This window comes from Larimichthys crocea, chromosome III (genome assembly GCF_000972845.2).
Source record: "Larimichthys crocea isolate SSNF chromosome III, L_crocea_2.0, whole genome shotgun sequence".
In the NCBI taxonomy this organism is placed as follows: Eukaryota; Metazoa; Chordata; class Actinopteri; family Sciaenidae; genus Larimichthys; species Larimichthys crocea.
This window is the reverse complement of record NC_040013.1, coordinates 16,720,247-16,747,473: the sequence shown is the minus strand read 5'-3', so window position 1 is coordinate 16,747,473 and position 27,227 is coordinate 16,720,247. Positions and strand designations below refer to the sequence as shown.

At 39.0% G+C, this 27,227-nt stretch overlaps 3 protein-coding genes across 3 annotated transcripts; all 3 read left to right on the top strand.

Annotated features, from left to right (window-relative positions):
* Positions 1–246: 246 nt before the first annotated feature.
* rgra (retinal G protein coupled receptor a) lies at positions 247–6,496 on the top strand. Its single transcript, XM_010745206.3, has 7 exons — positions 247–1,180; positions 1,457–1,613; positions 2,060–2,181; positions 2,683–2,836; positions 2,948–3,065; positions 4,091–4,204; positions 4,589–6,496. The coding sequence occupies exons 1-7, from the start codon at positions 1,102–1,104 to the stop codon at positions 4,730–4,732; spliced, it is 888 nt and encodes a 295-aa protein (XP_010743508.3). The 5' UTR covers positions 247–1,101; the 3' UTR covers positions 4,733–6,496.
* A 7,364-nt stretch (positions 6,497–13,860) lies between these two features.
* On the top strand, positions 13,861–16,510 carry slc18a3a (solute carrier family 18 member 3a). Its single transcript, XM_010745194.3, has one exon. It carries the CDS (start codon positions 14,367–14,369, stop codon positions 15,918–15,920), a length of 1,554 nt encoding a protein of 517 aa, XP_010743496.2. The 5' UTR covers positions 13,861–14,366; the 3' UTR covers positions 15,921–16,510.
* Positions 16,511–17,242: 732 nt separating this feature from the next.
* On the top strand, positions 17,243–24,408 carry chata (choline O-acetyltransferase a). Its single transcript, XM_010745150.3, has 15 exons — positions 17,243–17,384; positions 18,419–18,518; positions 18,915–19,106; positions 19,347–19,465; positions 19,982–20,035; positions 20,146–20,326; positions 20,752–20,929; positions 21,022–21,191; positions 21,459–21,559; positions 21,670–21,798; positions 21,883–22,005; positions 22,091–22,232; positions 22,424–22,486; positions 22,590–22,727; positions 23,598–24,408. The coding sequence occupies exons 2-15, from the start codon at positions 18,450–18,452 to the stop codon at positions 24,030–24,032; spliced, it is 2,094 nt and encodes a 697-aa protein (XP_010743452.3). The 5' UTR covers positions 17,243–17,384; positions 18,419–18,449; the 3' UTR covers positions 24,033–24,408.
* The last annotated feature ends 2,819 nt before the right edge of the window (positions 24,409–27,227 follow it).

Here is a 27,227-nt window from a genome sequence, read left to right as displayed (position 1 = left end):
TGAAGTAGGCGTGGCAGTATTCGTGGTACTAAAAATAAACTCTCAGCTCAAATAAATGTGATTTCAATATATATGAGCAGCACAGGGCCTCACTGAATGTATGTTTTTGTAGTCTTTAAAATGTAGTTGTCAGTCAAAACTCATCTCAGACTTCTGACACACATCTAAACACACAGACACACAAACCAACAGACTAAACACACAAAAACAACAAGCACACAGATAAACATAAATAAACACAAAGAGTCTCGAAATGCCCCTGAGGCAGCACCCCGAGGCTGAGGCGCACCGTCTAGGGCCCTGCTCCTTGTTTACGATTACATCAGAGCCCGCTGAACGATGATGTTGATTATCTTTGTGTGGTCTGGATCCAGTGAATACATGTGAGAAACAAGGACACTACATTTAGATGAGATGTAGAGTGAAAATTGTTGGAGAAAAGCACGTTTAAGAAGAGTTTTCAGCTCTTCTCAGCTCCTTCTTGCGTATTCTGCGTTTTTGCGCAAGTCATAGCACACATATCCCATTTAGCGTCACCATTTGACGTTTTTTTTCCTATGTACTGGACACGTGGTGCTTATAATAAATATGATCCACAGCAGTATGTGCTTTACACACCAGGCACACTAATAAGTGGATGTAATCTTTTGATGTTCTGTGCTGAGGCGTTTGTTTTCTTCTTAAATGTCAGTGTAGTTCTGATTGGCAGGATGCTGAGCCTCTTCAGACACCTGTTGTTGCGTCTCCTTAAAGCGCCGCAGAGCTCTGCCGCATCATCAGCGGCGGCTGCATCCTTTACCAGGACGCAGAGGCACAAAGGCTTTTGTTGTGTAACTAATTGAGGGCTTTGCCGTCGCTGTGGGCAAATACGCATTCAGGGCTGCGTTTGTGTGGTTATGTTCATTAAGACATTCCTGCACGGATTGGGGCAACGAAGAGCGAGGGGGGCTTTACATAATAAAGTGCACGCTTTTCACGTGAAATGCCCCTTTAAAAGCGGACTCTCTTTGGTCACACAGAGGCGCGTCGTAAAGGCTCGGACAGCGAGGAGTGTAAAGACTGTGTAACAGCTGCACTTTGTTGCGTCAAATCGGCTTCAGGATGGTCTCGTCTTACCCTTTACCGGAGGGCTTCTCCGAGTTCGATGTGTTCTCCCTGGGATCTTGTCTGCTGGTGGAGGGTGAGTGTTTTCAATTTGTGCTGGAAGTGAGTCGAATGCTGAGAAGCTACGAGGGCTGCGCGTTAACCCCTGACAGGACCTGAAGCCACCCGGGCACTGATAGAATTTGTTGGAGGAGGAAGGATCTGCAGCTTTCTATTTCAACTCTATATTATATAGTGTGCAAACAAACAAAAAAAGAGAAAGAGCGTGTTTACACCTCATCATGAATTGTGCGCACTGGTGACCTGTTTATTCTGCCTTCATTCATGATTTTTATTTCTGTTCCACCAAAAGGTCTGCTGGGATTCCTTTTAAATGCGGTGACAGTTGTCGCTTTCTTCAAAGTGAGACAGCTGAGGACCCCCAGCAATTTCCTAGTGTTCAGCTTAGCGTTGGCTGACATGGGCATCTGCATGAACGCCACCATCGCCGCTTTCTCCAGCTTCCTGAGGTGAGTGATGTCAGTTCTTCATTATGAAAGAGGGGGTTGCCCTCTTTCATAATCAAGAACCAAAGTCTGATCATATGTGACCAAATGAAATATAATGAGCAAATAATACTAAAATATACTGTCATCGAGGTGAATAATCGACGAGGGGCTGTATAATCGACCGAGGGAGGAACAATACAATTGTAGAGTGAAAGGGGGGAAGGTCAATACACTGCTAAAGCCTATGTCTTAATGTGCAGAGGATTTACAAGCTGTAATCAGGAGATGAGAGTGCAAGGATTATAGATACTATTATTGTTATTGTTTATTTTTAAATTATAGATCAATGGTCTGAAATAAGTAAATTCATTGATTGCTTGCAGGATTTCAGTATTTCAGTGTGTTTCATTATTAACATAAATGGTTAATTTAATTAATTTATTCATGAACACATCTTTTGTCTCCAGGTACTGGCCTTATGGATCTGAAGGATGCCAGACTCATGGTTTCCAGGGCTTCACGACAGCTCTCGCCAGCATCCACTTTGTAGCCGCCATTGCCTGGGACAGATACCACCAGTACTGCACCAGTAAGATAACCCTACCCAGCATGAACACAAATGTATTGTGCATTTGCTCCAGCTGTAGAGCATAGACTCTCATACACAACCACACACAACACCCACCCCAGGTTTTTGTTCCTGAAGCTGATGTTTTTCAGAGGCCAGCTGGTCAACAAGGGGTCTGTTAATTTGCCACAGATCATTCTGAGGTTAAAATAACACAGCCCTAGGGGGTTGGAGTGTTGGTAGAAAGCCTTTTCTCTTTATGGTAACACTGAGTAATAAAATCAACCATACCGCTATTTTTAGCAGTCATTAATAGCAGGAAATAAGGGGAATAGGAAGTGTCCTGATCTGCTATGCTCACCATTTACTGTGGTCATTAGACAGCTAGATACCCTGGTATAATCACATTAAAAGGGCTTTGGCAGTAGGGTGACCTTTACCAAATTGTGAAAAACATATAGTCACATGATGTTAGAGATGTAAAAAAAAAAAAGGTGAATGTTTTTACCTTGTTCTTGTCAGGGACAAAGCTGCAGTGGAGCAGCGCCATCACTCTAGCTGTGTTTATCTGGCTCTTCTCTGCCTTCTGGTCTGCCATGCCCCTCATCGGCTGGGGAGAGTACGACTACGAGCCTCTCAGAACCTGCTGCACATTGGACTACAGCAAGGGAGACAGGTAATGTATACTTGCATACACTCCTCACCATGCTATCAATGTCTGTATTTATATATAGACATTGTTGCATTCTCTATTAGTAGTTTATACTGAGCGTTTTTCTCTCCACAGAAACTATGTGTCCTACTTGATCCCCATGTCCATCTTTAACATGGTCATCCAGGTGTTTGTTGTCATGTCCTCTTACCAGTCTATTGCACAGAAATTCAAGAAGACTGGAAACCCTAGGGTAAGTTCAAACAAAATAAATCCACTACCACATAGAAGTATAAAGTGATGTAGGTGTACACACTTCAAGTTTGCATAGCAGTTTTATCTTTTAATACATGGAGACAGTTTGGCTCCGTTTTTGCTGTACACATAAATCTACATAATGATCTTGCTTTAAAGTCACACAAAAGAAAGAAAGAAGAAGTCCCCTTATATTGACATCATCTTCCTAGTGTAAGCGCAACTTCCTGACGTGGTCCTCATTCAAAGCAACAAAACAGACTAATGGCGAGCACGCTGGCTTTGACATAATGTAGGTCACTGTCACAACGGGGAGGACCACTTCGGTAGGGATTGCGGACAATAGCTGGTGTGCCGTGAACAATGTATCTCTGCGTAGGGAATGCAGTAGTGGAGTTCCTCAGGGGCTAAATGAGGTTGCCACACTTCACGTTGCATAAGCCTATTAGTCACAGTCATCTCAGTTAGCTGGAGAACCTTTCATTTCAACCATAAAGGCATAAAGGAATAGAGACATCAAGCTCTCCACCAAGTAATTATGTAATGTAATGTAAAGTCATACACTGCCCAGTATGTCTTATGACCTGGAGGCATACAACTGTCCAGACAGAAGTGGTGGGAAGTTGCATCTGGTGTTCATCCAGGGGGGAAGTCAGTAGAAATTCATGCTGCACACTTAAACTGTGTTTAAACGCACAGAACCTTATTTTAAATTTTAGTGTAGATCCCAAAGTTTACATAGATACAACATATGTTATGTTGGGCAAAATGTGTATAAAAATTATGCACAAGACATCTAGAATATTTCCATTTCAGGAGAAGTGGGGGAAGTGCAACCATAGAAACAAAGCTTGTAGGATCCCAGGCATGTGACTTGCCCTCATGACACAAGGCATTTTTATCTCATTCACTCTTTGTGGTTGATCAGTCACTAATCATTCTTGTTCTTATCCTCTCTTTGTTTTCTCCACTTGATCCCTCCTGCTCTCCCTCTCACTCTCTCTCTATCCACCCCCTCTGTAGTTTAATGCCAGCGCTCCTCTTAAGACAATGCTGCTATGCTGGGGTCCCTATGGCATCTTGGCTTTCTACGCTGCTGTGGAGAATGCCAACCTGGTCTCCCCCAAGCTCAGGATGGTAAGGACAGCCAGACACAAACACCCTCCACTATAATTGAGACATATTAATGTATATAGCTCACAGTCACATGTTGACATACATGCATGCAAAGGTATCTTAAATGTTAAAGTCCCTATCTGAAGAAGATTTCTGCAATAGTATCAAAGAAGAGACAGACAGCAATGCTGGCCGCTATCACAAACAACACATAGCACCACTTCTCACAGTGATTATCTTATTTTCATGAATCATTTTGATCATATAAAAACTCTACACACAGTGGCTTTAATTAGTTACCTGAACAAGCGTGATAACTATATTTTAGTGCATTTTCATGACAACCTGTTCTATGAGATCTTTTGCACACTAACAACCTTGTTGTGTTTGCACCTGTCCCCGCAGATGGCTCCTATCCTGGCTAAGACTTCTCCCACCTTCAACGTATTCCTGTATGCTTTGGGAAATGAGAACTACAGAGGAGGCATCTGGCAGTTACTCACCGGGGAAAAGATTGAGGCCCCTCAAATTGAGAACAAGTCCAAATAAACTAAGCATTCAATAATTACACACGCTGACTGTCGTGGTGGTTTCTCACAGGTACCTTGATGTTTCTGTCTGTCAGTGTATGTGCACATGTTGTGTCTTGAACAGTGGTGGCCATTGTCCCTTGTAAACATCTGTCCTGGATTTGTTGTCATTTGTTTCTGCAGTTGTATTTCATAAAGGATTAAGAAAAAAAGGTGAAATTGTAACGTTCAAGCTGCTAAAAACACAATTTAACACTGCCAATGCAGCAGTAGTTCATTGTACCATGTATTAAATGCACCAAAAAAAATGGACTTGGCTGCTTCTGTAAGAAAATTGAATGTCATTTCTTTCATTCTGTACATAGTACATCACAAGTACACATCTGTGATGTCCAAATACTTAAAAATACAAACAGTCCTACAAAGAAAGTAATATAAGGAGCTTCAAACCAAATGATCTCGCTTATGTTCATCTGTGTGCTAAAGATTAACCGTTTACCTCAAACATCCATGGCGCCTTACTTTTTTTTTAGCTGAAGCATAATATAAATAACTTGTCCACTGGCCAACACCTCTGTGTGCATGCCACGGATGTCTCGTCTCGTCATGCTCTGTAGAGTCCTGAGTGATCTCTGTATCCAGAGTAGAACTACAGTAATCCTCTAAACAAGAGGACCATTCTTCAAAACACAGCCCCCACGACAAGTTAGAGATTAGTCAGTGGCTGTAGATTAACTGGGTGTGCTTGTCGCCTCCAGATTTGGTCATGAAATAAAAACAGAACTCTGTGTGACAGTTAAATGGCATCCAAATAAGACAGGTTAGAATTAATTATTGGTATCTATTTGACAGCGTTAAATGGTATATTTATTGTGTATTACCTTAAAGAAACACAGCGTTACCTTGACATTCATTTGAAAATGTATCGTAGAGTGCAGTGTTAGATTATACACAATAACATACTGGTTATCATATAATCAGAACTCTTACAGTAGGTTTCAAAAACCAAGAAGTCAGCTCTTGTGATGTTGCCTGACTATAGCATATGAGTCTAAAAGAGGAAAATCAGAAATGTCGTTAACATACAGCACAGCTGATCAGACCTGGTCAGAGTGAAGCGTGTTTCTAAATTCAAGAACGTTGTTACAGAGCTGTTCATCTAGAAAGCACACTTTTTGAAACACAGACAAATACATTCATGCATTATACTATGTTGTATGAATGTGATTTATGACATCATAATGTAAACCCTCAAAAGCACAATGAAAACATAATTCTCCCATGTAAATTTAATAAATAGCTTTGTGAAGTGGTTTGAAATCCTTAAAGATTAGTTAGCGGTGAACATCTGGACTCCAGATGTTAGGAGCCCAGTTTACAATCATCCTATACTGTAAAAGGTAGTTTTATATAGATTTTGATGAAATCCTGAAAACTTAATTTAGCTGGTCTTTTTTTAATTTGATTATTTTATATTTGTTTTTGTTTTTTTGTTTTTTGTCAGTCCATTTGATGTTTTCCACAAAGTAATTAATCTAAACTAGTAACTTGTAAAGATCCAGAAATTCTTGGATAATTAAAAAAATAATTAACACTGTCTTTGTCTTTTTGTCTTCATTGTGTTATTCATAGTCAAAAAATCTAACGCATGTTAGCCAGAATTACTAACTTAGGTATACGTATGTGAAAGTCTATGAGGGAAATATTGTAGCATTCGACTACATTTGTTTGACAGTTTTAGTTACTAATTGTTTATTCAGATTATTAATACACCAGAGAATAAAGTATGATGTATTGTTACAGATAAAGCTAATCTGCAGAATATAAAGTATTAATAAAATATTAAAATTAACTCTGCCTTTACCAGCAACAATTTTGTGGCATTGTCATTTTTACTTAAGTAAAGGAGTTTTTACCACTGAATGTGTGTCTGTGCAATTAAAGTGAAGTAGACGTGATGAAAATAACACCCAAAGGTTACAACATAGAGTAGAAGCCCCCAGTTGGTGTTCCTAAGCAGATTAATTCACAGCAGCCTGTCAGTTGTTGCATAATTATGCTATGCAGTAGGCAAACCCAGACCCTGTTGTCATCAGCATCATTCTCATTTATTCCAGCTAATTCAGAACTCTGCAGTCATGAAATTAACTTGAAATAAGGATTAAATTTGCCACATGCATCAGTACTGTAGATTATTTTCATTCTAATCGATATAAATCTCCAGAACTTTCATGACATGAACATCAAAGTCTCCTAAAGTCCCCATCAAACATCCTGATGGACACATGAAGCCATCCTCTGGTGGGAAGAGTTAATCCTGAACCGCTCCAGGCCAACATGATCAACTGTCAATCAAATAGATTTTTAGAGTTTCAAGGAACCACATGTAATAAATAATTTGTAATAAGCTCTTTCATCGCTATTTATTTCTTGCTCTTTCATCATTTATTATGCATCACTTCAAATTCTCCAGGGATCAGGTTGGAAAAGTATCATAGACCAAATAAGATTTATATTAAGTAAGTTTATCACAATAATACAATACTATATGATTCTGTGTTATATGATTCTGTGCAATGAAGTTGCTTCACTGTTTAGGCATTTGGTGGTGCTGTATAATAAGTAAGGACTACGACACCTGACTTAAATATAGACTGATTTAACAACCAGTGATGTTTGAGACATGCACTCTGAATACGTGATGCGTGAGTTACTATTACTTTGCTGTAATGCAAAAAAATTTTTTTAGTATGAGAATGATTTGTCGTCATAGATGATGTCAACAGATTAATTATTTAAACTAGGCTGCCCAGAGGGCCACTAGCCACGTCAGATAGCTGCTGGATTATGTTGTAGTTTGAATCCAAATGTCTGGCAGGAGACCACAGTCATCGGTTTTCTCTCTCTTACAATCAAACATATTTAGGTACTTAGAGTTGACTGAGGATTATGTCTGGACAACCAGTGAAGTTTGCATATGTGATTTTTGAGAGGATTACTCAGCAACATGATCACGAGTGCAGAAGAAAGAGAGCATCGAAGAGAGTAAGGAAGTTAGAAGTTATATGAACCAGCATTCCCCTGAGAAACAAGGCAGAAAAAGCAAAAAGAAAATAATATGGAGGCTGATGTGGATGTTGTAACATAGGATGACACTGATAAACCCAATCACCAACAAGCTACAATTCAATTCTTTGTCTTTTGATTTACTAGAAAGTGAGTTCACATCCTGCAGCTGTGACCTGTTACAAGAGTTAGCTGTATAAATAACTGTTATTTTAATGAATTTCTTCATAAGGTTTCTCTGTCTTGAGTTATGAGAATTCCTTCAAGGAGCTTTTTGTTGTTTTTGCATATAATGTATGGCTGAGATAAGGCTGGGATTCTGGGGAGACTTATAAAAGATAACTTCCCCCTGGTCACGCCACATGCATAAACATGTTATCCTTTCTTTCAGTCTTTGTCAGACTCTAAGCGACTTTGTGCGTGTGAGGACCTCTGACAGCTGACAATTTCTTTGTCATAATGTTCTCACATATTACAGTTGTATCCTTATATTGTTTTCTTAAACTCATTTTATTTTTACTCTGCTAAATAAATAAAAGACAAAGACAATACTGGTGTAACTTTCTTCATTTGATCATCTCATTGGAATTTCCTTCACAGATACATAAAACCAAAGCTGTCTTATTCGCATTCTGTTTTTTTTATGTTTTAAACTAAAAGCCATGTTGCACTTGTGCTTTAAGCTAAAACTAAAGCCAGCATCAGCATGGTAACATGCTGCATGCTCAGGAGGTAAAGTGTGTCGTCCACTAATTAAACATTTGGTGGTTTGATCCCGGGCTCCTTCAGTCTGCATGTTGAAGTGTCCTTGGACAAGATACTGAACCCCAAATTGTGCACAAGGTGTGAATATATAAATAATTAACTCCCAAATTTTTAAGCAGTTGGCGCCTTGCATGGTTTATGTATGTGTATATGAATGGGGGAATGAGATATGCAGTGTAAAAGCACCTTGGATGCTAACATCAATACTGGAAGCACGTTTTTTTAATATTTGCCATCTTAGTTTAGCATGCTAAACTTAAATTTGCAATTATCACTAAATACATAAATAAGTGCACCTGAGACAGATTTACCAGTTAAACTAATGTGAATATGTTATATAATTGCTTATATTATGAAATTACAACTTTCTACTTTTTGGAGATGACAAAACAACTCAGTCAGATAAATGACAAAAATAGGGCTACAGCATTTACGCTACATTTTAAAAGATGTAACTTTAACAAGCAAACACAGAGAATAGCTGTTATTGTGCTAATGTTATTCTAAAAAAAATTGTACCACCATCTTTATCAAAAACAGACAGAGACAGAGACAAACACACTGACCTCAGGGTGCAAAAACGAGGTGTACACTGTCAGTGTGGTGCCTCAAATCAACCGCACTTTACTCCATTAGAGATCTTGACTGTCGGATGTGAAGCCGGTTATATAACCCTGACCCAATAAGACTACAGACACACACACACACACACACACACACACACACACACACACACACACTCTTGTTGAGCAGCCACATGACAATCAATGGTAATGCTGAACACAGCTGCTCTTCCAATCAATTCATTGAACTTGAGGAATCACACCATTTGTAATAAGAGTGATTTACAAATGGACATGTAACAACACTGTGTACACATTAAATCTTACAAAACAAATACACACCAAACACATTACATATTACAAAAAAAACATATTTGTTTTGAAGAAACATTATTTTTACAGGATTAGTGTTTCAGTGTAATCTGGATTAAAGTGGAGCTGTGCGTCAAAGCGCTGTTTTAATTTATTAAACCGTTCACTTCGACCAGCATAGGATGGACAGCATTGTGTCCACTTCACACTGTTCACACCCTGACTTACACTAACACATCGCATGGTGTTAGGATCATCTCACAGGATCAAAAAATGCTCTCCTGGTGGTGCTTTTAAGTCCTCCTCATGTGGAATGCTACTCACTATGTCCTTTAGATCTGATGTTTTCATCCTACAATATATATTGAACATAACCAATCACCTCCTGATAACATGGATGAGGAGGTGCTGATGATTCACTGAAACTGCATATCTGTCTTTATGCAGAGATTGTATGTTTGCATGTAGTTCTTCTCTTTTGTCAATTATTAAGCTCCTTGGTCAGCATTGGAAACGGCTGCTCTACGCTTTGATTAAATGAGTGGATTTCACACATGGGGATGATGTTGCTTTTAATCCATTCAGATACATGGATTATCCTATCAATCAACTATTCTTGTTTTTCAAATGCAGTGCACATGCAGCTCCAAAATAAAGGATGTATATTTTATTCTGTTGCGTATTGTTTTCCTTTTCCATCTGCATTAAGTTTATAAAATACTCTATGAGTCTATGGCCATGCAAGCAGCTTCATGAGATTACTAAGTAACCACAGTGCTTTGCTGACGAGTCGACAACAGTGGACAGACCAGACCCATCGTGTTAGCATAGTAATCCCATACAACAACTCTCCCATACTTTACAAAGTTTGTTTCAGTTTTTTACCCAATTTGAACTTTTACTTTGTTCTGCTGACACTTGTCTTCTTTCAATCTTTCATGATTCCTTTCCTTTCTTTTTTTCCTTTCTCTATCTTCCCTTAAGGCATCCTTCCTTCTTCTCTTCCTTTCTCTCTTCAGCTGACCTGAAAGAATGAAACCCCCTAAAACTGAAAATGCAACGTCTTCAACTGACAGAATTCGTCTGTGCAGAGATGTTTTACTTTGCACTGCTAACATCTGTTTAATTTTAACGATGACTCTTATCTATAGATAAGTGCACTGTGGTAGTGATGCATTTATTTAGGGAAAGGACTTTAGTACATCTTGCACCATGTAGACTACAGCTGGAATGCAAACCATGTGAACTTTGATAGTCTGATAAACGAAGAAGAATTTGCCTTTAAAGGCCTTTAGAAAGTGCCAAAAGTTCACACAAACATATTTCTATCCTGTTCTCTGTCTTTCTACTGCAGCAGACTACTGTTATTTTATGAATGTTTAAAATATTCAGATATTGTAATCATTCAGGTAAAGCAGGGTTATTTTTTGTGCATTTGGCTGCAGCAGCTTAGGATTTTGTACGGCTGTTATTTTAAATGAATACTTTGGCAACTGCACACGATTACGCGGTGATCTTGAATCTCCTGAGCTACTTTCAAATCAGATCAGAGCAGAATCAGTGGGAAAACAGCAAAAACAATGTTGATCCACTAACACAGCCAACCCAGTTATGAGGACAGTGCTGACTCTGCCCTTTGCCACAGTCAAGAGGACACTGAACTAAAAACAAATTGTTTTCCCACAGATTAGATCCCACAGAACCAGTAAACAAAGTTTGACATGAGTATAGACTGATCGTCACTCTCTGTGTGAAAAAGCGAGCGAGATCAAGCACAGCAGACCAGAAGCCTATGCACAGCTCTAGCCTTCATGACTCTGCTTAAGCTTTCCAGTTACGGTGTGTTCACTGAGGGGAATAAATGTGATTACAAAAGCTGTTCTATTGCTGATGTGATGTAACATTTCATCTAAAAATAAATGAGCCCCTTTATGGTCAGATTCCTAAGATAAATTGGCTGAATTTAACCTGTCTACGTCACAAATAAAGCTTGAGATGGAAACAACAGGCTGGACTTCTCTTGATTTGTTAAAGATATTCATTTCAGTAATAATTATCCAGACTGACATGTATACATATCATACACTATTGCACTTGCCAGAACTCTTATAGGAAGGCGTGATTCACAACTCAACAGTGTCAAGAAAAACTTATCGTGTGTTTTGTCTACATATTGACAAGCCCTTGTGGAAAGGCCAACATGAAACAAACTAAACTAGTTCTCAGAGGATTTCAGAGCAAAAAAAAAAAACTTGCATCATTAAAACAGGAAAGCTATGAGGCATTACACAGGAGGCCAAACATGTAACACTATAATCCATGCAGGCTTTAATGACATTCTTAAGATTGTGTTTGAATTTTGATGAATGATCTGTGATATTATTGACCACAGTGGATCGTTAACAGCACTTGTGATGTTTATATCTATGGTTTAATTTTATGTCACTCTTGGTTGATTAGAATGGGACCATTGTAATTTCTATGTTCTTATGGAAGAATAAAATTGAGCCTTTGTGGGTATATTCTTGTATTCATGCTGCAAAATTGTTTTGTTTTTGTTTTGTTTTTTTAAATTATTCTCTATTTATTTAAATATGATTTAATGTTTGTTGTTGTAAAATATTCTTTGGGGATGAACAAAAATCTAAAAAAATAAAAAGAGAATTCTTGTCTAGAGGAGTCACAAGTAGACAAGAAGACGGGATGTTTTTTAATATTTGATGGCAGCTTTGATGGTGTGCCACATTTTAAGCAATTAAATAACTTGTATGTTTTTCTTACAGTTAAGTCTTGCTTGGGACAGGATGATCGGGTGTATGATTCGGGCTGATAAACAAAGCCTTTTTTATCAGGATACAGAAAAGTGATGTGTTATACTGCAATAAAACATTGGAAATCAGAGAAGTGGTCCTTTAACTGTTATTTGGTAAAAATGTATGGGGATATGAGGACATCTACTGGCTGAAGGAGGACAATGACAACCAAAGAGAGACTCGAAGAGGAAATTATTTGTTAATTAAAGCAATATGACTGAAAGCTGAGATGTCAACATACAAATAATGAAAACATGAGTTCATTCACAAGTAGCCTACCTATCTCCACCTTTATTACTTTCATAAAATCAATCACCATTAAATCATATTTTTGTGCAATAAATCTTTAGACTGAGATTTCTAGAATTATTCATTCAGACACAGACTAAAATAGTTAGAGGTTATCTAAGAGGGTCCACATGTCATGTTTTAAGTGTTCCCTGTCCAATTCATTCTTCATCCACTAGATGTCAACACTGCTCTGTCTTATGTTTCTGATCTGCTTATTATTCTGTAGTTTCCTGTAGATGTTGTGCCATTATGCTTTTTATTCTAAAAATAAATAAATAAATAGAAGTAGTTTAAACAAAAAGGTAGAAAAAACTGAAAACTATTTCCGAGGGCGAGTTCATTCCGTTTGCAATGTTCCTGTTTTAAACATGTAATTATAAGAGATGTTACTATATGAAAACAATGCCTAAACCGACAGATGACTTCAATATGATAAATACTTCAAGATCTGATTTACATTTGCATTTGAAATCTATTTATTGTTCAGTACAGAAGAGTCTCTGCACCGATAGATGGCAGTGTCCAGCTTTATTTCACCGCCTGTTCGCTCTAAACTTTGGCGAGATTAATTTAAAAGCTGAATTCGTTCAAAAATACAAAAAGAAAACAATAAATCTTATGCAGATGAACTGGTTTTAAACAAAAGGTAACAGGAAGTTGGCGCTTAAGTGCAGTAATATATTGAAATGTAGATGGCAATGATGAAATGCTGTCAGTTGTGCGTAAATTCTTTAATACTGATCGTGAAGACCTGACTCTGAGAATGTTAAAATACAAAGTGACTGTGGTAAACACACATACATAGCTCGGAGCGCCGGATCAGCCTTGCTGCATCAGACTTTCAGAGCTTTGCTCAGTAGTGTGTGGATGGCACGGGGGCTCGGACCTAAACTCAACTCGACTCTCTGCTGTCCGATAAAACACCAACATCTTTTCAGCTTTCAGAAACAACATGTAGTGAAATGTCCCATTGGAGGGAAAATGCTGGAGGAATGATTCAGCCTCAGTTCTGAGTTAAAGTAAATAAGTATCATGTTATTGAGTCTATGCCAAATCAGACGCGAGTTCCACATCCTACTTTTAGACTTAAATAATCAGATTGCTGAGAGGTGTAAATTAAAATTGAGGGTATTTTTATTAAACTGGAGCATGTTTACTCCACTCTGTCTGAAAGCAACTGACTGGACAGCAGTGCGCACTCGGGATTTTGTATGTAATTAGCATAAAAGATCTTCTGGCAAGCGGCAGGACTGTGCGTCATAGCCACCGGCGAAGATATGAGGGGGCAAGGGGGAGGGGGGGCACCTATGGGAGTCAACAAACTGCAGTGTGTATTCCTGACACGGCCGACAAAAACCACTCCGGTTGATGTGAAATGATGACTTAGCTCACAGCGTTACAGGTGACTGGAGAGAGCTGGGAGCGTCTGGGAGCCGGAGGGGCGCAGCACACGGACCTAAAATACAGAGAGTGCGCTGATGGAGCCGGTACTGTGAGCTTTAGGTGAATCCCCAACCTGTGAGTGCAGTCCGGGACCAGCACGTCACCCGAATGACGGGATATGAGACAATGAAGCAACTAGGGACGGCGGGGATAAAACGAGTCCAAGTCACGGGAGTGGAAAAGCGCGTGCGATGACAGGCGACGCAAGGGACAGAGAAGAGGTAAAGCAGAGGAAAGTTATCTAGCTCATTAGTAGGGCTCCTCGTGTTGGATAAGAACACGAAATAAAAGCCAGAACAGATGTGCCACGCGTGCGTAATTCTATAAAGAAATCAAGTGGGCAGAAGCCATTTTTTTCTTTTTTCAAAAGACAAGACCAGAGACAGAAAGGGAGAAAATCATGGAGCCGGAGGGGACCACAGAGGGACAAGCCACAAATATGGCACAATCTGCCGCCACCAAACTGTCCCAGATGAGCGAAAGAACTAAACAATTGGGCAATGTAATCCAAGACCCAGAGCGGCAAAAAAGGATTATTCTAGTAATAGTCTGCATAGCACTTTTGTTAGACAACATGCTTTACATGGTAATTGTGCCAATTATACCCAATTACCTCGAAGAGCTACAGAATGCAGCGGATCGTGCCGCGTCTGTTGTACAGCACATCAACTCCACTAACAGCACTATCCACACAAAGGGGAACTTCGACCTACAGATTGGCTTTTTTTTCGCCTCCAAGGCCATCCTGCAGCTCCTGGTGAACCCGCTTTCTGGTACTTTTATAGACCGGGTCGGGTATGACATTCCACTCTTCATCGGTCTCAGTGTCATGTTTCTCTCCACTCTTACTTTTAGTTTCGCTGAAAACTACGCGACTCTGTTCCTGGCGCGCAGCATGCAGGGCCTCGGCTCTGCTTTCGCAGACACTTCAGGGATCGCGCTGATCGCAGACAAGTTCTCAGAGGACGCGGAGAGGAGCAAAGCGCTAGGTATCGCCTTGGCTTTCATTTCTTTTGGAAGTCTTGCGGCGCCCCCCTTTGGAGGGGTCCTATATCAGTTCGCTGGGAAGCGGGTGCCTTTCCTGATTCTGGCCTTGGTCTGTCTAATTGATGGTATATTGGTCCTGGTTGTGCTGAAACCCTTCTCTAATCGAGAGAGAGAAAACATGCCAGTGGGCACTCCCATATATAAACTGATGATTGATCCTTATATAGCTGTAGTGGCTGGAGCTCTGATCATTTGTAACATCCCTCTCGCCTTCCTTGAGCCCACTATCGCTAACTGGATGGAGGAGACCATGCATGCCAGCGAGTGGGAGATCGGTATGACATGGTTCCCTGCCTTCTTCCCTCATGTCTTAGGTGTATTTCTCACTGTCAAATTAGCAGCCAAGTACCCTCATCTCCAGTGGTTTTACGGGGCTATAGGGATGGTGTTCATAGGCGCAAGCTCCTGCACAGTGCCAGCCTGTAAAAACTTTGGACAGCTCATGATGCCGCTGTGCGGAATCTGTTTTGGCATCGCCTTCGTGGACACGGCGCTCCTGCCAACACTTGGTTTCCTGGTGGATGTGCGACATGTGTCAGTGTATGGCAGTGTGTACGCCATCGCAGACATCTCCTACTGCGTGGCCTATGCCCTGGGGCCCGTGGCGGCTGGACAGATAGTGCACGACCTGGGCTTTGTTCAACTCAATTTAGGTATGGGTCTCGCCAATGTACTTTACGCACCGGCGCTTCTTCTGCTGAAGAACGTGACACAGATGAAGCCTTCCTTCTCCGAGCGAAATATGCTCCTGGAGGATGGCCCAACAGGACTGTATGATACAATTAAGATGGAACAACGAGAGAAGAAGAGAAAGGGGTTGTGCACAACGATCGACGAGAACGGAATCGAAACGTTCGCGCAACGTTCGCTTTCCGAGGAGGAATCCTCAGGAGGAGAGTATGCGTAAAAGACCTTTAACTGAGTGTAAAACTATCAAAGTGCCCATGTAAAGTTGTGTGCATCCCGTCTGATCCAATCATTTGCATAACACGATTAGGATTGTGTAACAACATACATTATGTACTGCTTCTGGTGACAACTCCTCCGGGTATAGTCAAATCAAATAGCTTCAAGCCTGTGCAGTAGAAAGGCGCTCGCTGGCGTTTGTTCATCTTAAAGTGAGAGTATTGTGAACGATTTGTTGAGATAAATGTCTATTCATTAACAGTATTTATCACTGTATCAGAAAAACTGACTCATATCGTATTCAGGGATTATGTGTAAATGTATTTTAACAAAAGAACACATGTAATGTACTGTATATGCGTCTTTCAGTGTGACCTGTACTCATTTTGCCAGAGTTGTGCTGCTAAACTCAATATGCAATACTGTGTGTCAGATTTAGAAAGATACAACAGATGGACGTGAACCGAAACCTGCGTCTTGTTGTCTGTTTATTTTGTTTTTGGATGATGTACTTCTGGAATGCATAGCCTCGTTGTATGATCTGTACATACATGTATATTCATGTACATAATTAAATCATCAATATGTGAATGATACTGTTTATGGAAATTATTTATTTAGGCAATTAATCAAATTATTTATTGCGGGTTGTATTTTATTATATTGTATATTTTTCTCTAAAAGTAAAACAACCTCATCACGACAACATGACGGATATATCATTATAAAGCGAGTGTTTGTCGTTTATACAAAAAAATATTACATGTTTTGTATAAATATTAAATATTTTAATTTAAATTAACAATTAAATATTAAACGTATGAAGTCCTAAACCGAGGTAGTCTGTGCTCCTTATTAATCATATAAAACAGCCGAAAGTGAATATTTAAGTCCATTATAGAAGAGGTACTCTCTCCTAATTAAAAATATAGTTTAGGAACAAATGTAATGATAAGTTCATGTAGGATCTTGACGTTGATCTTGGGTTAAAATCAACAGTTTGTTGAAACCGAAATCTTTGCATATGATATTAAATACACAACAATTAAACGTGGAGTTTTGAAGCAATGTCTGCGCAACAAACTGCTCGACGGAAACTATTAAGGATTCAGAAAACCAGAGGAAGTCCGTGCAAAAAACATCCTAAATGTTCATCGGGACAGTGTGTGAGCATCTGAGGCGTCCAGTCGGTGTCTAAATGAGGTGGGGTGAAATGCTGCTGTGCCAAATAAACTTCTCAGCGAATAGCATCACTTCTGGGAGGGGCTTGGCTGCCAGGAGGCTTGAGGTGCCCTCTCAGCGTCTCTCCTGAGCCAGCGAGGGACTTGTGCTCTTGCCATGTTGAGGATTGAAAGATGCTCAAAAATGATAAAGGAGCAAAGTAGAGAAATATAAAGGAAATATGGATTCAGGTCTTGGTGGATAAACCTAAACTCGGGACGAGTGGGATTGTTTTCTCTTCCTGGTGAGTAAAATATTTCATTTTTATATGATTGCTTAATCCAAATTGGAATTATTTAAGTGTTATTTATGTTGACATCAAATGCGCATGTTTGCGAAACAATTATGAAAATGATGCTGCATCCCAAAAGTCTGCATTCTTGGATTGATGACAGAGAGAATTTATTTATCGATTGATCATTATATATTTGTCTTAAATATCAGCACAATTGTACAACGCAGGACGTTAATTAAGATTTGCCCCAAAAGACTATTAGTGCGGTCAACAAATCGCACACACCACTCATAACCGAATGCACACACGCACACAACAGAGATGGACAAATTATTCAACATCAAATCTCAAACAAAACAAACTGTTCAAAGATGCATGGAGGATCATTTTATCCAGAAAACAGAGAAACTAGTTGTTATTAAACAAGACTAAGTTATTAAAAGACTACACAGGCACTTCATCTTCAGCCAAATGAAGATAGTAACCAGATGACCTGTCTGATCAATAAGAGAAAACATGGTGATGATTTACGCACAGGATAATTTAACATACATAATATTTTCACGAGTTGTTATTGTTGTCATTATAAAGTTTTAGGGCGTTCCCGTAACTACGGTAACTCACGGTGCCAGAGGGAAGGTATAGAGAGATGGTGGGCTGCTGCCGGAGGAGCAGCAGAATGAAATGCATGTTTTGTCACACGTGTTCTTGACAAACTGCGTCTCAAAATGAACCAGTCAGTCAAAAACTAACGGACTAGTGGCGTGAGAGCATGCGGAAAGGGTCAACTGCGTGAGACAGCCCCTGAGCGAGTCAGTCAACTTAAAAAGTGACTGAAAAAACTATAAACTGTAAAAATGTGTGTGAGGTAATTAAACCGAGCTCATGCCTTCACCTGTCTGTATTAACTCATAATTCAAGTTTGCCCACATTTCACTAGTCACTAATCTAGTCTTGTGACTAGTGATACTGTGATACAAAGTCACCTGCTTTCACTTTCACTGTACATTAATACTATTATATCATTTTGTTTGTTGTCATAGAGTCTGTCTCAAAGGGAATCAACCTGCTTGAATGCCGCTCTGCACCGCCAACATGGCAGTTCTGGACCAAGACACCTCCAAAGATTTAGTGGGGGGAGATGTAAATATCATATATCTGAATTATGACTTGAGGAATCGATTTCAATGGAATATACATGAGGGAAATTATGTTTTACAATAAATTAGGAGTGTCATAAATAAGACGAAAGGATATTAAAGTTAATTTCTAATAGCTAGGAATTCATGTATGAGATTTCATAAGAATCATTAACATGCTATGACATTTAAATCAAATATTCTCTTATTCTGTGTAAAAATCTGGCTTGTATGTACTTAAAAAGTGAAACTAAAACCTGAATTATTATTCATTTAAAGTATTTTACTTGATAAATGGATACAATACATGTGTCACAGGAGTATTAAGTTTAACATGCTAATGTGAAGTCACAAACGGAGATAAAAACAAACTGAGTTTTTTATCCTCCACACTACTCAGGGTCTCCCTAAGCTGCCACTCCCCGCCCTGAAAGACACACTGGACATGTACCTGAGGTGTATGAAGCACCTGCTCACAGAGGAACAGTTTAACAAGACCCAACATATAGTGAAGGAGTTTGGAGCACCTGGAGGAGTGGGGGAGCTACTACAGAGCAAACTCATGGAGAGGAGGGAGAACAAGGCAAACTGGGTAAATAATGGTCAAAAACATATAAAAATCATGTGTGCAACCAGTAAGATATAAGTTGATGTACATTAAAAAAATCTTGTTTTACACCATATTACAAGCATTAATGATGTAAACAAATATTCTCCAGGATTGGAAAACATTTACAGACTTATATAGTCAGTCTTTGTAGACTGACAGCCACATCCAGTCTTGTGTTATTACTGTGAGACAGTACCATTATATTTGTATTTCCTACTGTAGGTGTATGACTACTGGCTGAATGACATGTACCTGAACAACAGACTGGCTCTGCCTGTCAACTCCAGTCCTGTGATGGTCTTCCCACTGCAGAACTTCAGGGCTCCCATTGACTCTTTACGGTATGAGACACTGCACAACCGAGACAGATGAGTCATGAGAGAAAAGTCAACATGACAGAACAGAATAGACATATTGTCATGACGTGATCTTTTTTTCGAGTATTGCCCCTTGTTAGCCTTCCTCTACAACAGATACTGTAAAAGAACGAGCTGTCATGCACTGTAAAAGGCAGTTTTCAGTTTGACAGGCAATTTTTAAAGATTACAAAATGACGACTTGAGAAATGATAGTCGACTGTCTAAGTTACTCAGAGAGCAGCTTTGATCGATTAGAGCAAACTGAACACTTCCTTGCTACACACTGATAGATGGGGTCATTACCCAGAACACCTTGAGGGCTGAAAGGCCAGACTGCTGGTGGCAAGGTTAATAGACAATGAAGGCTGTGGTTTGGTTAACATGGTATTGATCTGTGAGAGGCCTTTTAACCAGATGATTTACATATAGCATTCGTGTAATGTGTACAACATGTGTGTGTCTAGGAAAGTCTTTTTTTTTTTTCTTTTTTTTTTCTAGGTTTGCTGCACACTTAATTTCTGGAGTTTTGGAGTACAAGACTCTTCTTGATGCGTAAGTTAAGAAACAATGAGAGCACTTGAGAGATTCAGTCACAAAAAATCTTCACCTCTGGTTCATGTTGAAATAAAAAGCCTGATGGAGTCACGTGTGTCTATGTGTAGACGTGCCCTGCCTTTGGACTACGCCCGGGGCCAGCTGGCTGGAACCCCTCTATGTATGGAGCAGTACTATCGCCTCTTCACATCCTACCGCTTACCAGGGCCTGAGAGGGACACACTGGTGGCCCAGGAGAGCAGCGTAATGCCAGAACCTGAACACATCATAGTGGCTTGTAAAAACCAGGTCAGACACAGTGAAAAACACATTCAATGTTGTTTTAGACTAGACTTTTTCCTGGAGCTTTGAACTGAACTTGAAATATAAGCATGGCGCTTTCAGGAGCTCTTATCTTTGTTGGCTTATATATTGGAAACATTGTCTTGGCATACCATCCCAACTCAAGGTGTTTACAGTCTTCCACTTCGAGGACTAAACCTCATCACTTACTCATGTCTTATGGTAAACAGGGTCTGTTAAATAAAACATGTGTGACATTTGCACATGAGCCAGAAACCGTCAGCATGTTGTAACTTCACAAAAAAAAATCCCCAAAATAAATAAAGCAGTGTGTATAATATTACCATGAATGATAGAAATGATGGCCAAAACTACACAAAAATCAACATGTTGCATTGAAAAAGTTTTGTCCAATCTGAACCTCCGTTCAGTTCTTTGTGCTGGATGTGGTGATCAACTTCCGCCGACTGAATGAAAGAGACCTGCTGACTCAGCTGGAGAAGATCGCCAGGATGGCTGACAGTGAAGAAGAACAGCTCCCACCTATCGGTCTCCTCACTTCAGATGGACGGACAGAGTGGGCCGAGTCTCGTAGTGTGCTTATGAGAGGTACAGTCAAGTAGAAATTAGGTAAATCTTAGTGTTTCCAAGTCTATTTGTCCTACCACTTTGGCTTTTTTTTTTTACACATTATCCTCTAGAGTCTACTAACAGGGACTCTCTGGACATGATCGAGCGCTGTATGTGTCTAGTCTGTCTTGATGAGGCCACTGAGCCTGAGTTAAGTGACAGCACACGTGCCATGTTGATGCTGCACGGCGGAGGAGTGGCCAAGAGTGGGGGCAACCGCTGGTACGACAAGCCCATGCAGGTTAGTGAGCACTTGAATGTTTTCCTCCTTAACTTGTTGCACATTGTGTGGCCTGAATTATCTGAGCAAACTGGTTAAACAACAACAAACATGTAGATGAAGGATTAATGACTCATATAATTAATATTAACTACCAACAGAGATGGAGGCTTCCTCTGTATTGTTTTACTTCATGTAACATGTGGATGAATGCATATGAAGAAACCTGTAGCAGAAAGAAAAAGTAAAAAAAAAAAAATCCTACTGAAAATAGCATGACTGTGTCAGTTTGTCGTAGGAGCTGACGGCTGCTGTGGAGTCGTGTGTGAACACTCGCCATTCGAAGGAATTGTCCTTGTACAGTGCACAGAGTATCTACTCAAATACATGTAAGACATTAAATGCAAGTTGGTTTTGGAACTGCAATATGTGTATGTAATATGTGTTTGCATATAGTTTGAATATCCAAATAAACCAGATGATATTATACTCCCATCAGGATTGGCAGTCCATCAAAGCTGGTCAGGGCTGCGAGTGTGAGTGAGCTGCCTGCACCACGCAGACTCCGCTGGAAATGTACTCCAGAGATTCACAAACTCCTCGCCTCTTCTTCTGACAAGCTACAGAGGTCTGGCTTAACTCTGCTTTTTGCATATCAAACAAATGCCTATACACGTTCAGCTCATAGCAAGGTGTATTCTTATTCACTCAGGCTGGTGAAAAACCTGGACATGAATGTCCACAAGTTCTGGGACTATGGTAAAGAGTTCATCAAGAAGCAGAAAATGAGTCCCGATGCCTTCATCCAGGTTGCCCTTCAGTTAGCCTACTATCGGTAAGTAAAGATGTATATAAAATGACTCTCATACGGCAACTTGAGGCTCTGAGCTACAAGGTTTTCTCTTTGTGTGTAACCCTAGATGTCATGGCAGACCAGTGTCGACCTATGAGAGTGCTTCTATACGCCGTTTTCAGGAAGGCAGAGTCGACAACATCCGCTCAGCCACACCAGAAGCCCTGGCTTTTGTCAAAGTCATGACTGAAGGGGAACTAAGCACAAATGTAAGATTGTGTATATCGTGTGTATGCTAAACAGGTCACATGATCTAATATAAAATAAAATAAATGCTGCTGCAGAGTAAAAATTTTGTTTGAATAATGCTGTGTTAATGCACACCACCATTAAAAACTATGCTTTGTGTAAATAAAGGGATTTAATAGTGTAGTATTGATTCTCGTGTTTGTTTCTCCAGGATACAGAAAAGATGGAGAAGTTACGAGGTGCCATAACTGCACAGACAAAGTATACTATTCTGGTAAGTACTATATCACCTCGTCCATTTCATTCCATCTCTATTACAATGTTATCTTTGCCTTTCAAAGAAAATACAATAACACATGTTCATTCTCCTTTTTTAGGCTATTACAGGAATGGCAATAGACAATCACTTACTAGGACTACGTGAAATTGCACATGAGCTGAAGATGGAGAAGCCAGAAATATTCAAAGACAAAGCCCATCTCATCTCTAATCAGTTCATTCTCTCCACAAGTCAGGTATAGTCATATGATGCTATACTTAATCAAATGGTGCACCTGCACATGATGATCAGTATACTCACCACATGTAGCACTGCTCAGCCTGTGAAAATAGTTGAAGCACTTCCTCTGTGGTTCTGCAGGGAGTTTTCTAAAGTCTGGAAAAAATAACATCAATGATGTGGTTAGGATTTTCTCAGCTTATGCTTCCTAACAAAAAGCTTCAGCTACGACCTGATGGAGTGTGGTTTGAAACAAGTCAGTATTTAGAAACTAAGAGAATATGGCTGCAACTAAGTTATTATATATAAGTTATTGCCATTGTCGATTAATCTGAAGATTAATTGTTTGATGTATAAAATATCAGAACACAATGACAAATGCAGATCACGATATCCTAAAACACAAGGTGATGTCATGACCAACAGTCCAAAACCACAAAATATTCAACACACTATCATGTAAGAACAAGAAAAATATTATATACATTATACAATAATATATATACATTTTTAGCATATTGTTCTTAAAAACGACTTAAATGATAAACATAATAGTTTCTAAATAAAGGCACCACTGAATTGCATCATGGGAAGTCTAAATTTATGTAAGTGCAATGCTAAATTACTGGAGAACCTCTTTTAATGTTCACTATAAGCACATTCCTGTCGGGTGACACCAGAGAGATAGAGAGATGTTTTCAACAATATGCCACTGAGATATTTTAGTCAAAATTGCAGTTAAGGTTTTGTTTTTTAACAGTCATCAACATTTACAACACTCAATAGTCATCTCAATAGTCTCATTTCAACCTTTCCAACAGCAGTATTTGAACACACTTTTAAAGCTGCCAGTAGTTCAATACTGAAGGAGTCACTCTTCCCACAGGTTCCTACTACTGTTGAGATGTTCTGCTGCTATGGACCAGTGCTTCCAAACGGATACGGAGCTTGCTACAACCCTCAGTCAGACCACATTATCTTCTCTGTGTCCAGTTTCCATGAGAGCCCACAGACAAGTTCAACAGCGTTTGTTAAGTGTCTGGTGCAGGGACTACTGGACATGAAGGATCTGTGCAGTAAATGCAACTTCAGCTCCAATCTGACTGCACAAAGACAGGTTCAGACGGTGGAGACGCACACACAAACAGAGATAAACTGGCAAAACAAAACGCCACAGAGGACAGCTGACCTGACCAAGAGTAAGCAAACACTGCCACAGGTTCTGCTGAAGACACCAGACCTGACTAAAGTGGAGGCTCAAACCCAGACTTCATCACAGGGAGAGGCACAAGCTATATATAAGAATGGAGGTAAATCATAGAAAACTGTCAGTGCCAGTGGAAATAGTGATGTTGTGATTGTTGTGTTTCTGTGCTGCAACAACATATTGTTCTTTGGTCATTTACAAAATATACACTAACTGTGATACAAAATGTTATGTAAAAATGTTTTGATGTTTCTGTATTGTAAACGTATCCAGTGCTGCTGATAATCTAATCTATTCTTAGAGAATACTAGAAATACTTGAATATTATAGAGGACGTATTCTGCTGTTGACAAAAAAAAAAAAAAAATCCATTATACAGCAGTTATTTAAATGTCTGTCAAAATGGACACTGTGCGTAGATAAAATTTCAAGCCTAATTTTAGCTTTTGATTGTTGTGTTGCACTAAATTGAGATGGATCAGCCAAAGAAAAGAGCTGTGTTGCACTAAATTGAGATGGATCAGCCAAAGAAAAGAGCGACAACCAGTGCTACAGTTGAGGTTGGTGGAAAACTGGAAAGATTCATTCTCCCTTCTCCATGCCTGCATCGTTTTGTCTATGAAGCCTGTCAGTCAGTTTGACAAAGCAAAAGTAGTCTGTGAGTTATGATAAATGGCTGGTGTCAACTTGCAAATCGCATGCTGCTATAATGGTACAATGTAAAACTAGAATCTTCTATGCAATTTTTGTTTTGTGTCTATTGTACCAGTAATATATATGTTGTTAGTAAAAACATCTGTATCAGCTTATCAAATCATTAGACCCGTAGTTCATAATGTACTGTATTATATATACTGGAAAAACAAAGAAAGAAACAAAAAGGTTTATGAAACAGAATTATGTTTTTGTAAATATATGAGCAGAATATATCAATTAAGTTATTTATTTTTGTATAACATAAGCTAATATAACAGGGTGCAAATGTAATATTTAAAAAGTAAGTACATGAAACTTACTAACCAGAGGTGATCACTGTGTTTCTGACTGTTGTATTGTATGTATGATATACCGTTAAAGATTAAAAGAAATGAAAATCAACATAAGTTCAGTAGTTCACAGAGTATATGTATAATTTAACAACATGTACACTGATTGTGTTTTATTAATAATATCTTCTTATTTCCACTTAGAGCATATTATGGTCCTGTCAGAAACTGCTTTGAATTTATGGTCTCATTATGGAATCATGATATTTCCATTTGATTAAAGAAAATCACATAACTCAGATTTAATTTAATCACATATTATAAGGATTACTTTACATTTATGACATAGTAAGTCATCTTATAATATCTTATTTTTACACATCAAATAATATAGCTGCTTGAGTTTCTGAGAGTCATAATTATCAAACACTTGTTTATTATGTGTAAACAGCATCTCATTGTATATATAAAATGTAAAAAGTACAATCTATATTTGTAAGACTTTGTATTCCATTGTTTGGAAATATCTCATAGCCTGATATCCGATTATCTCAAATAATTCTATAGTTGAGATTCTCACAAATGTTATGTGGTGAATTAGATCATATAAACTTAACAACTTAATAGAGCAAATAAAGTTTTACTTTTTAAACATGTTGAGTAAATTCAGTTGCTGGACACATTTTAGACAGGGTGTGTTAGCCACAGGTAAACGACAGTGTGCGACAGTTACCCTGGTGACATAGACGAGAAGTCATAAGTCATGCAGAGGATAAATTCAGCATAGATCATCCATGACCGTCCCCGTCACGGCAGTGGATCATCACTTACTTGTGTCTTATGTTACTGTAAAACAGGATCTGTGGGCACTATGGCATCTCATCTTAACCAAAGATTAATAGCCAACTCAACTGACAACTCAACTGACAGGTGCTCTTAGTTAATTAAGTTAATTAAAAATAGTGTGTATGACTTTTGGACATCCGCCACAAACCATCAACACGTTGGAACTTAAAATAAAAAATAAAAGATGCTCACTTACTGGTATTGTCACTTGAGATTTGAACTCCATAAGAAACTGATCTTACTAATGAGTCACTCTGTGAAAAGCAGCTGTGCCCACTTACAATAATTGCTGAATATGAAGATAAAAACAGAAGCTTCACACAGATCTATACTTTGTTCGCTAATACGGGTCTCTCCAGGTTAAAGAACTCATCTATCCCAGACTAATAAAGTGTTCAGTCTTTATTTATTTAAAAAGATAATTTTATTCTATTAAATCTCTTATTTTATTTTGCTAGTCTTGGACATCGTTCTATCGTCCAGTGTCATCCACCACACTTTACAGGCCAACATCCTCGTACACAGGCCACCCTAGTTGTACTAAACTGTTTTGTTTTTTTACATTATGTCTGACTGTGTGATCATGCTGATTATTCTCAGCACATCAAATCTCAGCTGTTACTTTAGTGAATATAAGATTGCCATAACTGATAGAAGCAATGGCCCAAACTACAAACTTGAGACTGAAGTTGTAATAAAATGTAATTATCCGTGCAAAGGATCAGTGTAAAGGATTTAGTAGCATCTAGCAGTGATGTTGCAGATAGCCACCAACTAAATACACCTCACCATAGGAGAACCTATGGGGCAGCGATACCCATAAAAAAAAATCTGATCTAGAGCCAGTGTTTAGCTTGTTCAATCTGGGCTACTGTAGAAACATAGCGGTTCATCTTGAAAGAGGACGGGCTCCCTCTGTAGATATAACAGACTAATTTTAAGGTAATTTTCAGATGATCATACCCACATAAAACCATACTTTACATTAAATATTGCATTTCCTTTCAGCTATTGTTATTAGATCCCTTTAAACCTCACACACTGGACCTTTAAGTCTCTGTTCTGTTGCTTTTCACTGTCATCCTGCCAGATACCCGGTTATGTTCATGAACAGTTATGTGCTTCAGCCTGCAGTACAATACAGATTCCCTGTGAAACAGTTTGTGTCCAATCTCTACCTCTGTCCAGGTCTAATTTTCTGAGCAAACCAGTTAAACAAATTGAGGAACTATCAGAAACCTTTTCATCATGTGTAAGTACAATCTTATGAAATCTGTTATTGTCTATAAAATCAAAAGTACAATCTGTGTCTTTAAGACTTCATATCTTTATTTGGAAACATCTCACAGCCTGATAATTGACTCATTATGCTTAAATAAATGTAATGAGGTGTGTCAGAAGTGTTTGGTCATATAGCCAGAACAACCTAATGATGAGTGTTGTTTATTTAACATGTGGAGCAAATGGGATTCCTGGA

Excerpts from the sequence above, each read along its gene's own strand:
- rgra (XM_010745206.3), top strand. The coding sequence starts at position 1,102 with ATGGTCTCGTCTTACCCTTTACCGGAGGGCTTCTCCGAGTTCGATGTG. Across the intron at positions 2,837-2,947 it reads GACTACAGCAAGGGAGACAG|AAACTATGTGTCCTACTTGA; the intron begins GTAATGTATACT and ends TTCTCTCCACAG. Across the intron at positions 4,205-4,588 it reads TCTCCCCCAAGCTCAGGATG|ATGGCTCCTATCCTGGCTAA; the intron begins GTAAGGACAGCC and ends CTGTCCCCGCAG.
- slc18a3a (XM_010745194.3), top strand. The coding sequence starts at position 14,367 with ATGGAGCCGGAGGGGACCACAGAGGGACAAGCCACAAATATGGCACAA.
- chata (XM_010745150.3), top strand. The coding sequence starts at position 18,450 with ATGCCGCTCTGCACCGCCAACATGGCAGTTCTGGACCAAGACACCTCC. Across the intron at positions 18,519-18,914 it reads AAGATTTAGTGGGGGGAGAT|GGTCTCCCTAAGCTGCCACT; the intron begins GTAAATATCATA and ends CACACTACTCAG. Across the intron at positions 22,006-22,090 it reads CTTCAGTTAGCCTACTATCG|ATGTCATGGCAGACCAGTGT; the intron begins GTAAGTAAAGAT and ends GTGTAACCCTAG.